Raw genomic sequence first — 13,940 nt, 5'->3', positions numbered from 1 at the left:
ACAAAACCCAAAAACAGATTTGGGATAACTTTGCTAATTTATTTAAATAAAACCTGAATAAAGGGGTCTGGGTACTTTCTGAAGGACAGCACATATTTTGTTGATGATGACTTTATATGAAATACTCTCATACCATTTTACAAAAGATGTCAGTATCAGAGAGGTTTTCCATCCCATCTCCACACACTATTACTGCAGTGACCTTCAGGCTAGTGCTGCGCTCGGATGAGCACACTCATGAACAGGCATCTTGTCTTGAACTCGACTGAAGCTGAGCTGAGGAGAACTATTATTATTTTAGGTGACAAGATGTGCTCTGTTGTTGTGAAATTATCAGCAGGAACAATACAAACTTCATCACAGATTTCATCTGACCAGCATTTATCCCGTTTTTTTTTACTGTCTTTTTACAAATTTTGATAAGGATTTTTTTTTTTAACTACAGATGTTACACAATATTTGATCATAATAATGTTACATAATACAGATATTTTTTACTATTTCTCTACAAAAGATTTTAGAACTTTATGATCTTATATTTAGCCATTCTGTGAAAACTAGAGAATTCATCTAAATAAACAGCTCTCTGGGCAAAATGTGAAAGAACTGACCATAACTATGACAATAAACATTTTTAAAGCATTGTGTTTTCTCCTATCTACTGGCACTTGAGAGACTGGTCATGCCAGTAGAGGGAGTGATTGCGAAAGGTTTTGTAGTGTTCATGAACAATACTGCTAAGCAAACTGCTATAAATTAGGATTGCATGCCTTTCTCAAGAGTTTAGAGAATAACGGACAGACATCTGACTCTCAGGCCTTTTCTAAAATCTGCAGTCATTACTGAAGCACCTTCAGACTGCTAAACCACATCAGAATAGCCTGTTTATTCCTGTTAGTTTCTCATCAGTATGACCAGGCCACAACAAAACGCTGCCTTTAGCTGGACCCTTAACTGTAATTTACAGTAGCCATAGTTTTCTGTACTTTAAAGAAAATTAACACAGATTTAACTTTAAACAGGTTTTGATACAGTCCTATTTGCTTAAAGTCAACACTTTGAAAGTGTTTTTTTGTTGTTTTTTTACAATCACTTCCACTTAATTCATATTGATTCACTGAATCCACCTGTTGTGTTGAGACATGTTAAGCAGTGCTTTAGATCATTAAACTGCTGTCTTCTGCATGACGGGATGTGTTTTTATTAATGGATCTGTATAAAAGCAGACCCACGACTTCTGTGATGCATATGAGATTGTATGGGTGGGCTCAGCTCAGCAGCCCTCAGGAACACGCCCAGATATATAAAGTACAGCTGGAGGATGAAGGGCTCAGACCTCAACACGAGCTGGAGACACCTTGACGTGGATGGATCTACATGTGCAGGCAAAAGCGTCCTTGTTGGAATCCAGGCTATTTCAAACGGACTTTATTTCAGTGCTGAAAGACTGACTATTCAACCTGAGAGCTCGGTTTCTCCTTACTTCTGAGCGAAACGAGACAGGACCATCATGAGCAGAAGAACACGACGCTGGATATTCCACATTTTCCTTTGTCTCGGAATAATCTACTTGAAAATGGGGTGAGCTGATTGGAACAAATGTATTGTACAGTATATCATATCATAATGTTGTTATAATAATGTGGTCTAATCTGCTTTAGACAAACTTTTTGTGCTGCTCTTTATGTTTGTCTACTTTTCCAGTTGCAACAGAAGTTGTTTTTATTTCTTACATCAATATATTTTACAACAATACTGCAACAAAGTAAAAGAAGTTTGTGGTAACACTTTACTTAAAGCCTTTGTGTATAATGCATTATGAAAGAAGTTTTGCCTTGCAATGCACCTTATAATGCATTGTACAATCTCATGAATAATTATAACCACAGCTAATACATTATAACACTTATCAGTCCATTGTTACACTATGCATTTTATAATTATTTACGACAAGATATAATGTTTTACAACGCGCATTGTGAATAATTATAATGCATTAATAACCCTCAATAATGCATTATACATAAAAGCTTTAAGTAAACTGTTACCGAAATAGTTTTTATTCAGTGGGAGGGAAAAGCACTTTTTTAAAGTAATGATGCTTTCCAAAGACATTAAGGGTCTGCTGCGCACTTCGCAGGAATCTTTGGATACTCCAGCCACTGGACGCCTTCGGAAATTATCTCTTTATCCAATATGTGACCGTGGACCACAAAACCAGTCATAAGGGTCAGTTTAAAAAGACGAAAAAAGAGAGATGTATGTGCTGAATAAATAATCTTTCCATTGATGTATGGTTTGTTAGGAGAGGAAAATATTAGGCTGAGATACAACTATTTGAAAATCTGGAATCTGAGGGTGCAAAAAAATCTAAATATTGAGAAAATCTCCTTTAAAGTTGTTCAAATGAAGTACTTAGCAATGCATATTACTAATAAAAAATTAAGTTTTGATATATTTACGGAAGGAAATTTACAAAATATCTTCATGGAACATAATCTTTACTTGATGTCGTAATGATTTTTGGCATAAAAGAAAAATCGACAATTGTGACCCATGCCATGTATTGTTGGCTATTGCTACAAATATACCCCAGCGACTGAAGACTGCTTTTGTGCTCCAGGGACACATATTTGTTTGATTAGCAACCAATGTTAAATATGAAGACGGTCTTCTCTGATCAACTTTAGGCGGTTCTCCACCGTGCTGGCGCTGGGAGCGAGCATCATATGTAACAAGATCCCCGGCCTGGCGCCCCGGCAGCGCATCATCTGTCAGAGCCGGCCGGACGCGCTCATCGTGATCGGTCAGGGCGCGCAGATGGGCATCAACGAGTGCCAGTTCCAGTTCAAGCACGGCCGCTGGAACTGCTCCGCGCTCGGCGAGAGGACCGTCTTCGGGAAAGAGCTGAAAGTGGGTATGTTGGAAATCTCCTCTCGTATGTCTAAAACAGCATTTGGATGAGTCTGGTATAAGTGTATAACAGTGTAATCTGGTTACGCATTACACAGTTTGTTTAATTTGGGGTAAAACAGTTACCTCCTTTACTAGTCCCAGTTAGGCTACGTTATAAAGATCGACCTGTTCAAGTTAAGACTTCCGCGCTACATGCCTGAAATGTCTGGCAGATGAGATAAATGAGCGTGTTTCTTACCTTCTTACACGCGCTCCAAAGCATCTCAGACACCAGTCATTAAAGATGGCAATATCAAAACAAGCTCAAATAAAGGTACAGGTTCTACAGAGCCTCCTACCCGATCTCATGAAAGTGCGTATCAATAGCACGAGTTCTGTTATACGCAGAAATGGACTTTGGCGTGCATATGATAAACAATGCTTAGAATTAGGTGTGGGGTAGGTGCGTATTATATATACGCCAAAATTGCGTATTATATGCACGCGAAACACGCGCGTATCACATGCAAGTCAATGTATGCGTATAATAGCACGCCAAATAGAAACAGAAAATCGTGCTATGCATTTTCATTGGAGAAGCATAATCGATTGCTGTATAGTTCATTGAAGATGAAAAGTTCTTGCAGTTTTATTTTATGTAGTTACTTGAGGTGAGTCTTTTTAAGAGTACAGCCCCTCTCTCTGACTGAAAGCCTTCTTGTGAGTTTGGTAGTAACATATTTTATGCATGCATCAGTGTTTGGGTTGGTATTTGCAGCCTGAAGAGTTTTTCCACTGGTGTAAATTACAGAGCATGATAAGATGTCACCTGAGACAAATGCACTTTTACTTTGCCAATCCAACCTGCTTAAAAAATAAGGCACAGCTGCTGTATCAGTTTATAACAGTTCACAAGGTCTGAGTGAAGTCAGTAGAGAAACAATCTGGGGGGGAAATACAAGTCTACTTGTGAATATATGCTCCTAATATTATGCTTAGTGTCTGAGAGACGCTTCAAATGAGTCAGAAGCACAATAAACATAATTCTTGTAACGCACACAGACTGATACATCTTTACTTTTCATAGTCTTAATACTGCATGTCTGGGTGATACAAGAGAGGGTTAAAGGGTGACACTATACAATAAAATCTCATTAATTAACTTTAGTTAATGCATTACCTAACATTAACTAACAAAGGACAATACATGTGTTACCGTATGTATTAAGTTTTCTTAATGCAAGTTAATAGCAGTACAGCTGTTCATTGTTAGTTCATGTTAGTGTTAACAGATACAATATTTAATTTTCATAATACAGTAGTAAATGTTGAAAGTACCAGTTATTAAGATTAATAAAAGCTTTGGAAGTATTTTTCATTGTTAGTTCATGTTTGGTGATTTTTTAATGTTAATGTTAAATGGAAACTTATTATAAAATTGAAATAATTTATAATGTTAAAAATGTTGAAGGAGAAAGAACAGACCGTCTCAACACAACATGAGAGAAATCACATTTTTGAGTATACGTTTGTCTATAGTGTTATCATGGACGACAGCTCTAATGTACTGTATGGGTTAATTGTTATCCATCTGCCGATTATGCAAATACAGCCGTGTCTGTCAGTGATTTATGGAGAAGGAATAAGTGATAAGCTCAGGAAGTTCATGTGTTCAGGAGTTCATCTGTTTCTTGACAACATGAAGTAGATCATTAGTTTTTTTAGTTTGAGCTTATTCATAGAGCATCACTTGTTTGCCCAGGTCTTTTTTGCTTATTCATGTAATTAATATTCTCTGTCTGTAATACTTTTAAAATACAAAGATTAAACACTGTAAAAAAAAAACAGTACAATTTACGGTAAAAACCACTAGCTGTGCTTGACCGGAATTCTACTGTAAAAACTACAGTAACAACATTTTAGGTTTTACGGTTTTAAATACCATCATTTCATTAACTGATATAATGTTAATATACCAACCTATTGAAGTCCTGAAATCTGTTTTGTATCTTTGAAATACACTGATACATGTGAAAGTCACATGATGAACCAAAGCCTATCACAAGCAGCTTTTAATTAATAACATATATAGAACAGTGCACAGTGTCATTCACACAACAACTAAACAGCATCATGGTGAGACTCATTAAACTGAAATATGCAATAAATATTCATTTAACAACATTAGATGTAACATACAACTCTAACATAACCGATAAGAAAAAACTAAGAAGAAACAGTTATTTCAAAGAAAAAAAACATCAAATTCAAACAAAATTTGAAATGCAACGCAGGGAATTCTGGGAATGTCAATTTACGGTTTCCCTGTAAATTTTACAAGAATTTACCGTTAACCATTTAACAGGTTTTTACTGTAGCATTTTCAAAGTTTTTTTTTTTTTTTTTTTTCAATTTTTTACAGTGTACATACACATTTAATATACTGACTATGTAATTGTCTGCACATAATATATGAACTATAGTGGTCTAAGAGATTTGGACATAAATCTGAAGTGTTGCACGTCATCAGTTCATTGATTTAATGTAATTTATTTTTAAATTTGAAAGTAATTTTAAAGTTTTTGAATTTCTAACCACATTAAATCCCACATTAATGCAGATATTTGATGCTTTAGTCAAGGTATTTGATTTTTGGCCATGCAAAGTTGCTACACATTCAATGCTTATCTCTAAAAAACTGTGATTGTTGTAATGCACAGTAATATGATGTCCACACGTCTGTGTTAACAGGCAGTAAAGAGGCAGCGTTCACGTACGCCATCATCGCAGCAGGAGTGGCTCATGCCGTCACAGCCGCCTGCACGCAGGGAAACCTCAGCGACTGCAGCTGCGACAAAGACAAGCAGGGCTTCCACGGTCACGCCGACGGCTGGAAATGGGGCGGCTGCTCAGCGGACATCCACTACGGCCTGGGCTTCTCCAAAGTCTTTATGGATGCTAGAGAGATCAAACACAGCGCCAGGACACTTATGAATCTGCATAACAACGAAGTTGGACGAAAGGTATGTATTTGATTATACAAGCAAATGCTTGGCTTTGCATGTTTCTTGTAAATAAAAACTGTCAGACATGATTCAGTTTCGAGGGCTTCCTTTGAAGGAACAGTTGACTCAACCCGATCTAACTATTTTAGGAGGTGGTGATTTTGAGAAAATTCGTAGGATTCACAATTTTTAGAAAAACAGTTTGCATGGAAGTCCACCCCTAATCCCACATTTAAACATAATGACTTGAATTAATTAGCCACAAATTCACCAAAACATGAAAAAGTTACAAACTGCCATATTGGCTGACCCAAAAATTAAAAATGTACTCACTCTTACTTTCTTCGGTAAAACACGTTCATGCTGTTCTTTTCCATGCACCAAAAGCATGCAGTGACGAGTGACCAAAAAGGGGGGAGGGGGACTATTTGCCTACTTATACCATGCCCTGAAAGTATGCACTGTTTAGGTGAAGAAAAAGTACATACTTTTGAGTGTGTAGCAGAAGAGTAGGCATGCTTTTGGACATACAGTGGTGCCTAAAATTGTTAGAACACTTGGCATATTTAAGAGGTTTTAGTTGTTTTTGTTGAATTGGCCATTACAATACTCATAAAACAAACTATCTACCTGAGACGGAAGGAATCAGAGCAACCATCTGCATGTTTCATGAACATTATGAAATAAAATCATGTTTTGGAGGCATAAAAAGGTGAATACAGATCTGCACCACTGTACTATCATGCCACACAATTGCATCTCTGACGAATAGTTACGCACATCCTGACACCTGTAACCTGGCCTGTCAATCATCTTGTCACAGTTAGCATCCACAACTCAAACCCCTTTATCTAAACCTTTCTACTTAATCAGTCGCTAACATCTGCCATGTTTGTAGTTTTTAAACACTTTTTATTCATGTTTGTAGTTCTGAACTGAATCCTTCGCCAAAGTGGAATGGGTTGTGGGCAATATTAGAGTGTGCACAGATCCACACTTCGAAAATCTACCGGAAATAGGGGACTTTTGGCATACTCTTTTCAACATGCTATGCTTTTAATTCTAATTTCACATACTATTTAGGATGGATATATGCACAATGAGACGCAGGGACAGTTATTTTTACAGCTGACCTTATTCCGACTTATAGACCAATTTCGTTGTTTGCAAACAGAGATGACGTTTTGTTGTGGGCAGAGCCTACCTGGTGGCAGAAAATAACAGTTTTCAAGTAGCAGTCTATGGAAGCCATGGAATTAAAGAGTAAAAAAAGGTACATTTGAGTTTATATTTCAAAATTATGGCTTTATTCTCACAATTGCAAGGTTATATCTCACAATTCTGATAAGGAAAAACAACCTGTCATTCTCTTTTTTTCCCCTCGGCTCAGAATCACGCGTTTATATCCCACAATTCTGGCTTTTTTCCTCTAGGAGATACAAACTTAAGAGAAAAATAGTCCGAATTGTGAGATAAAATAGGTAACTTATGTAAAATGTTATTTCCATGCTATAACTGTAGGGCTACAGTATGTCCCCTATGAACTGCATATGTGAATATTATGTAGTCCTATATTGTTTAAATCAAATTTCTGCTTTAGAAGTAGAGTAATCATAGCAGGATTTGTCCATTTTCTGTCCATTTCAACATCTGCGTTGAGTTTCAAATGGCGTCTTTGCATTCCAATTCTGACGTCCAAAGGCATAATAGTAATTTTTTTTATTTTATTCCATGGATTTTATCCATTTCCCTCCACATGTTATCAGTGTTTTCTGCCACCGTTATGCACGCAGCTGCAAGTGACGTAACTGTGACGTCTACCCTGAACTGGTCTATTATGCATTTAGGAGTTTCCCCCAGGCGCAACATTTATGGCAGGAGAGTATTTAGATGAAGGTGATTTACTAAGGTTTGTGGTTGTCAGTTTACTGGAATTTGAGCTATTATTTACCACCCAAAAAGCATGCCTTAACCCATGTTTTGCCTGTGTTGTTAGTAGATTACACACACCTGATTATCATTGGCTTATTTGCAACTCTACTCTAATTTGCACTGCTCTTGGTAGATTGTGTTGGTCATTATGAAAATGATTTGTGTCTTTAATTTGCACATTGTCAGTAGATCAGATGCAGAACTTTCCAGTCTCATCTGTGCTTTTATGGGATTGTGGCTTAATTTGCCCTGTTTATTAAGTCAGTGAAGTTGTTATTCACTGAAATCGTCCCATCCGCTGCCGTTCAAATCTCGCAGTATATGCATATTCCTGCTTGGTGTGTCATGTTCAGCTATGAGACACGTGACATTTGGCCGTGCCTCGTCATGTTACGTCTGAAAATGAGCATGTGGGTGAGTAAATGACCAAATTTTCATTTTTGGGTGAACTGTTCCTTAAAGAGGTATTATCTATCAGTGAAGTGATGTTTTGGTTACACTGAACGGATCAAGTGAAAGTCAAGTACAGCGAAGGATTCAGTAACTATGGCACTGCGGTTTGCATCCGTCAACAATCCAGCACCGAAGCCAAGACTCGACTGGCACAGCAATAATAGGAAGCTTTTAGGGCTAAGAGCAGAATAAGTGCTAGAGTTTGATTACAAATCAGATGAGCTCCAACACACCGAGCTCTGTGCAAATCCACTCCCATTTTCTGCTCAGTTAAATAGACATTGGCTTACACCAGTATCCCCTATCGCTATCTTTGATGGAAACGTTTCATCTTTGATGCTGTGTTTTTGTCTCAACTTTCAATGCTCAAACCGCCAAAGATCCTAAAAGGCTTTTTCACTTTCACCTGCATTTAGAGGCCATGCATTTTATCTGCATATACATTTGTTGTCTTTGATGTGGAATAAGGGATGCGGTCCTTTGGGAAAAAGAAGTGCGCTGAATGTTTACTTGTACACTGAAAAAAATGATTAATTGAATTTACTACATTTTTTAAGGTAAGTGGTTGCAATCAATTCATTTAAATAAACTAATTTAGTTGACTAACTTTCAACAATTTTTTTTAAAATGTAGATAAAATAAATTGTTTGCAACCACTTACCTTACAAAATGTAGTAAATTCAATTAATCATTTTTTTCAATGTAGTGTACACATACATGAAGTTTCTTGAAAGTCTGATGAGCAAACACCATTAATGTCAAAGCTGTCGAATACAATTTGACAGAAGTTTCATTTTCTAATTTTTGGGTGACCTGATCTTTTAACCAGGGCATGTGTGAAGTAAGAGCCAAAGAGAGAGCAGAATAATCACTCTTGCTCTCTCAGTCGAGTTTAATGAGGGGTAAAGAAGCTTTCATCTGCACGTTTGGCCACAGAGAGCTGATTCATGGCACCAACTCTTCTCCTCGGTCCCCATGCCGTTTGTACCGTCTTATCTGAGCAGCTAAATGGCCTCTTAGTGAACTGACTAGCCTTACAGGATCATTCTAGCGGCAGGTTTTGTCTTGAGCAAACTAAAAGAGTGCTCTGTTTGAACGCTCCCCTCCCATTCGTAATGCATGCCAGCTAATGTAATGACGCTGGCTCACGGTGCCTATCTCTGAAGAGCAGATAGCAGAAGGTCTTGGTGTGAGTTGCTGAGCTGATGTACGATACGCCGAGCCATTTTGATTGGTGTCATTGGTTTTGGTGAAAATAACATTGTGTGCAATGACAATACAGTTATTGTACAGCCATTGTATTGTTTGTTGAATGTGAAGACATGAGCAGATACTCCAGATATCCGTTTGCTTAGTCAAGCCTCATTTTTGTTGTCGCTTATACAGGATTTGTGATATTAAAATAAGTAATATTAAATATTAAACAAAGTAACTTGCCATGTGCTATGAGCATGAAAGAATATTAGTCTATACTTTTTTAACCAATAAAACAGTTTAAAAAAATAATTTAGACATTAAAGAAAGAACCCAAGCCATTTCTAGAGACCAGAAACCCAGAGACTGGTTTAGCAGCAATCTATCCCTAACAACCATCCAGAAAATGCTAACAAACACTTAACATGAAAAGTGTTGAATGTTGGAGACTTCATGCAGTTTTTCTTGCTTAGCCCTCGCAGCTACAAAGTGGTGCAAAAATAATCGGAACACTTCTGGAACCAGATAAAACCCTCGAAAACCACCACCAACAGCACTGTGATTACTTTTTGTAAAATTGATGGTGTACCAACAGCTTCATGTTCGCATAATATTGAGGATTTGTCACCTGCATGAAGGCTGGTATACACTACATGACTCAAATCTGAACAGATTTTTAATTCAACAGTAGGCATCATATAATTACTGACTTGTGAATAGTTACTCAGAAAGAAACTGGGGATCCCACACTAACATTAAAGCCGTTCAGAACACTACAAGCTCACACAGAAACGTATGCCTTGATGCATGATAGAGGAAAACAGCATGTGTTCTGAGATCAGCTCAAAATATACAATATTTATGATATCCTCTGACTAAACGGATTCAGTCTGAGCCAAAAAAAGGGTTACATTTTAATGTGATTGTCCACTTTAGACATTCTTCTGACCCTAACTACATGTCAACTGATTCTCATTCATTTGCAAACACTGTACAGGTCAACTAACTCTCATTAGAGTATTAGTAGACTGTAGGTTAGCAGGTTATGTGTAGGGTTAGTAGAATAAGTTAACATGTATTTGTAAAGTTACTTAAATTCAGGAGAAAGTGTGTTGGTGGATCATCAACATAAAGCGTTAGCAGATATTAAACAGACAGTCTACTAATACTCTAATGGGTTATAGCTGACATGTAGATGCAAAGTTATTTATAGGTCTTAGAACGAACTATCAGAATAAAGTGAAAATTGGTGTCTTGGGCCCATTATAGAATACGCAACTTTCGGTGAAATTGGTTAATTCTGAATGATTGAAATCTGTAGATTGGTCTCTGACTCTGTGTTGGGGAGTAACTAGTTACATGTAACGGAATGATGTCATTTAATTACAATATAAATGTAACAGTAATCTGTTACTGAGAACAAATGTGTAATTAAATTACAGTTACTTATTTTTATATTTTTACACACACATACAGATATGATTGATTTATTTCACAAATTGCATCAGCTTAACCCTAACCCTAATCTGTGTTGAGTGCTACTGTAAGGTTAACCCCACCTGCTTTAAATGTTTCAAAACAGTTGAGAAAAATTTAGAAATTTAAATTTAGAAAAGTAACAAAAAAGTAATCAAATGTAATCAGTTACACTACTTTAATAAAGTAATTGATACATAGTTACACTACTTATTACATTCTAAATAGATTAATTTGTAATCTGTAACCTATTACATTTCCAACGTAACCTTCGGTAACACTTTATTTAAAGGTGACCTTGTTACACATGTTGCATGTACTTACTATTATAATAACAATAAATTATGCATAATTACATGCAAGTAACCCTAAACCAAACCCAAATCATATACTAAGTACATGTAGTTAATTAATATTACCCAGTACCTAAATGTATAATTAAACTGTAACATTAGGACCATACATTTAAAAAAAGCGTTATGACTGATTTTGTGGTCCAGGGTCACATATGTGGTGAGTTCATTGTCAGTAACGAGACATTTGATTGATGCAAGCACTGATTTTTCATGTTGTTGCTGGTGTGCTGGTCTCAGGTCCTGGAGAGGAACATGCGGCTGGAGTGTAAATGTCATGGTGTGTCTGGATCCTGCACCACCAGAACCTGCTGGATGACCCTCCCCAAGTTTCGCGAGCTCGGCTACATCCTCAAAGACAAATACAGCCACGCCATCCACGTGGAGCCGGTCAAAGCCACGCGCCACAAACGGCCCACTTTCCTCAAGATCAAAAAGCCCTATTCGTATCGCAAGCCCATGGACACGGATCTGGTGTACATCGAGAAATCGCCCAACTACTGCGAGGCGGACCCTGTGACGGGCAGCATGGGCACTCAGGGCCGGGTGTGCAATAAGACGCTGGTGCACCATCCCAACGGCTGCGACCTGATGTGCTGCGGCCGTGGATACAACACACACCAGTATTCACGCGTCTGGCAGTGCAACTGCAAGTTCTTCTGGTGCTGCTACGTCAAATGCAACACTTGTAGCGAGAGGACAGAGGTGCACACATGCAAATGAGCGATGCTTATGGACCGCTTGACCTTGTTCTGGAAAGGGTCTTTCATCCTGACATCAAAAGATGACTCAATCAGGTGGCATTTGTTCTTTTGCACAAGACCTTACTTCAGACTCACTTTCATGGAAGATCATCAAGAGTGTCAAAGCTTTACTCTGGAGAAGGAACGTGGAACTAAAAGTGTAAATGACTGTACCTTTGATGCCACACATAGCTTTCCTTGCTTTCTTCGATAAATCCTGAGGCTGTCTGGATTCAAATAAGGCTCTCTGTAAAACCCATAATACCTACCTGCACCTTGATTTTACCAATGGAGCTACTGAGACATGGACGTCTTGCAGGCATGCAGCGAAACGTACAGAGATATTGGCAAATAGAGCAAAACAGCAAGGTTCCAGAAGTAGAGGAGAGTACTTTCTCATCATTTTTTTGCTTCAGCTCAACCAAGGCGAAACAAGTGCACTTCTATAATGTACTAAAAGTGCTGTATTTTCACACACTAATTTTGTACTTAATATTCAGTTACACTTTATTTTAAGGTGTCCTTGTTACAGTGTAATCATACATTTAAGTACTGAGTAATATTAATGAACTATTAATGTACTTTCTATATAGGGTTAGGATTTGGATTTGGGTTACTTGCGTGTAATTATGCATAATTAATTGTTATTATAATAGAAAGTACATGTAACGTGTAACAAGGACACCTTAAAATAAAGTGTTACCAAATATTCTTTAGTACTTCTTAAGATAATCTTAAGAGTATCTAAGTGTACTCAACTGTGCTATTTTGGGACACCATGAATATGAACTAAAATGTGCTTTTAACATACTGTCTCTGTAGAAAAAATAAATAAATTAGATACCACTTGTAGTACACTTGAACCTACTAGTGTATGAAAGATGGTGGGTAACACTTTATTTCGATAGTCCACTTTAGACATTCTACTAACAGTAAGTAACTAGCAGCCATTAGAGTATTAGTAGACTGTCTGCTTAATATCTTCTAACACTTTATTTTGATGGATCCACAACATACAACATACTGAGTATTAGAAACTTTGCAAGTATATGTCAACTTATTCTACTAACCCTAAACCTACCCTAACAGTATAAGCTGAGAGTTAGTAGACATGTAGTTGCAACTTAATGAGAATTAGTTGGCAAGTAGTTGAAATGTAGTTAAAAAGTTACTTATAGTTAGCAGAATGTCTAAAGTAAAAATAAAGTGTAACCAGATGGTGTCCCAAAATAGCACAGATGAGTACACTTAGATGTTGTTAAGATTATCTTAAGAAGTATTAAAGAATCATTTTTAGTATGTTAAGTGCAAAATTAGTGTCAAAATAGAGCACTTTAAGTACATTATGGAAGTGCACTTTTTTTTCTCCTGGGAAAGTTTGGAATGATTCCTCTTGAAACTGGTTGGTTCAATTCACGACTTTAATTGCCTTATTCAAGATTTGTATTTTATTTTTTAAGTAAATTCCTATAGAGAAAATGAATACTTCTGGAACCAAGGTTGCTGATCGCTGTTGTGCTCTGTTGTTAAATTCTTCCAAACAACTGATTTTATTTATTTATTAAAAACAATGCTGTTAACTGTCATTAATGAGACACTGGAAAGAAATTGTGGATCTGCATCTCTGTTCATGAATACACTGAGATTTGTAGCTTCTGAAAGAATAGCTTTTTTAGTTTATAAGACAAGAAGCAATATTTATTTTTTTTCTATGAGAAATGTCCTGTATGCTGCTAGTCTGGAATAATCACATTCGCTGTAATCTTACGAAACTACTGACCACAAGCTTGTTGTAACTGGTATAGTGATGAATCCAGATGTAGAATTTACACTGAAATTGTAAAATATTGGTAAGAGAGTATATTTTGTTAAATAATATTTTTATATGA

General features: G+C 36.9%; 1 protein-coding gene across 1 annotated transcript; it reads left to right on the top strand.

Annotated features, from left to right (window-relative positions):
* The first annotated feature begins 1,330 nt into the window (after window positions 1-1,330).
* LOC306859441 (protein Wnt-7a-like) lies at window positions 1,331-12,867 on the top strand. The gene is made up of 4 exons (XM_079400461.1): window positions 1,331-1,581; window positions 2,691-2,917; window positions 5,647-5,918; window positions 11,549-12,867. The coding sequence occupies exons 1-4, from the start codon at window positions 1,511-1,513 to the stop codon at window positions 12,029-12,031; spliced, it is 1,053 nt and encodes a 350-aa protein (XP_079256587.1). The 5' UTR covers window positions 1,331-1,510; the 3' UTR covers window positions 12,032-12,867.
* The last annotated feature ends 1,073 nt before the right edge of the window (window positions 12,868-13,940 follow it).

This window comes from Barbus barbus (assembly GCF_936440315.1).
Source record: "Barbus barbus genome assembly, chromosome: 40".
NCBI classification, from domain to species: domain Eukaryota; kingdom Metazoa; phylum Chordata; class Actinopteri; order Cypriniformes; family Cyprinidae; genus Barbus; species Barbus barbus.
The sequence above is the reverse complement of the archived record's forward strand: the minus strand, read 5'-3'. Positions and strand labels throughout refer to the sequence as shown.

Excerpts from the sequence above, each read along its gene's own strand:
- LOC306859441 (XM_079400461.1), top strand. The coding sequence starts at position 1,511 with ATGAGCAGAAGAACACGACGCTGGATATTCCACATTTTCCTTTGTCTC. Across the intron at positions 1,582-2,690 it reads ATAATCTACTTGAAAATGGG|GCGGTTCTCCACCGTGCTGG; the intron begins GTGAGCTGATTG and ends GATCAACTTTAG. Across the intron at positions 2,918-5,646 it reads CGGGAAAGAGCTGAAAGTGG|GCAGTAAAGAGGCAGCGTTC; the intron begins GTATGTTGGAAA and ends CTGTGTTAACAG.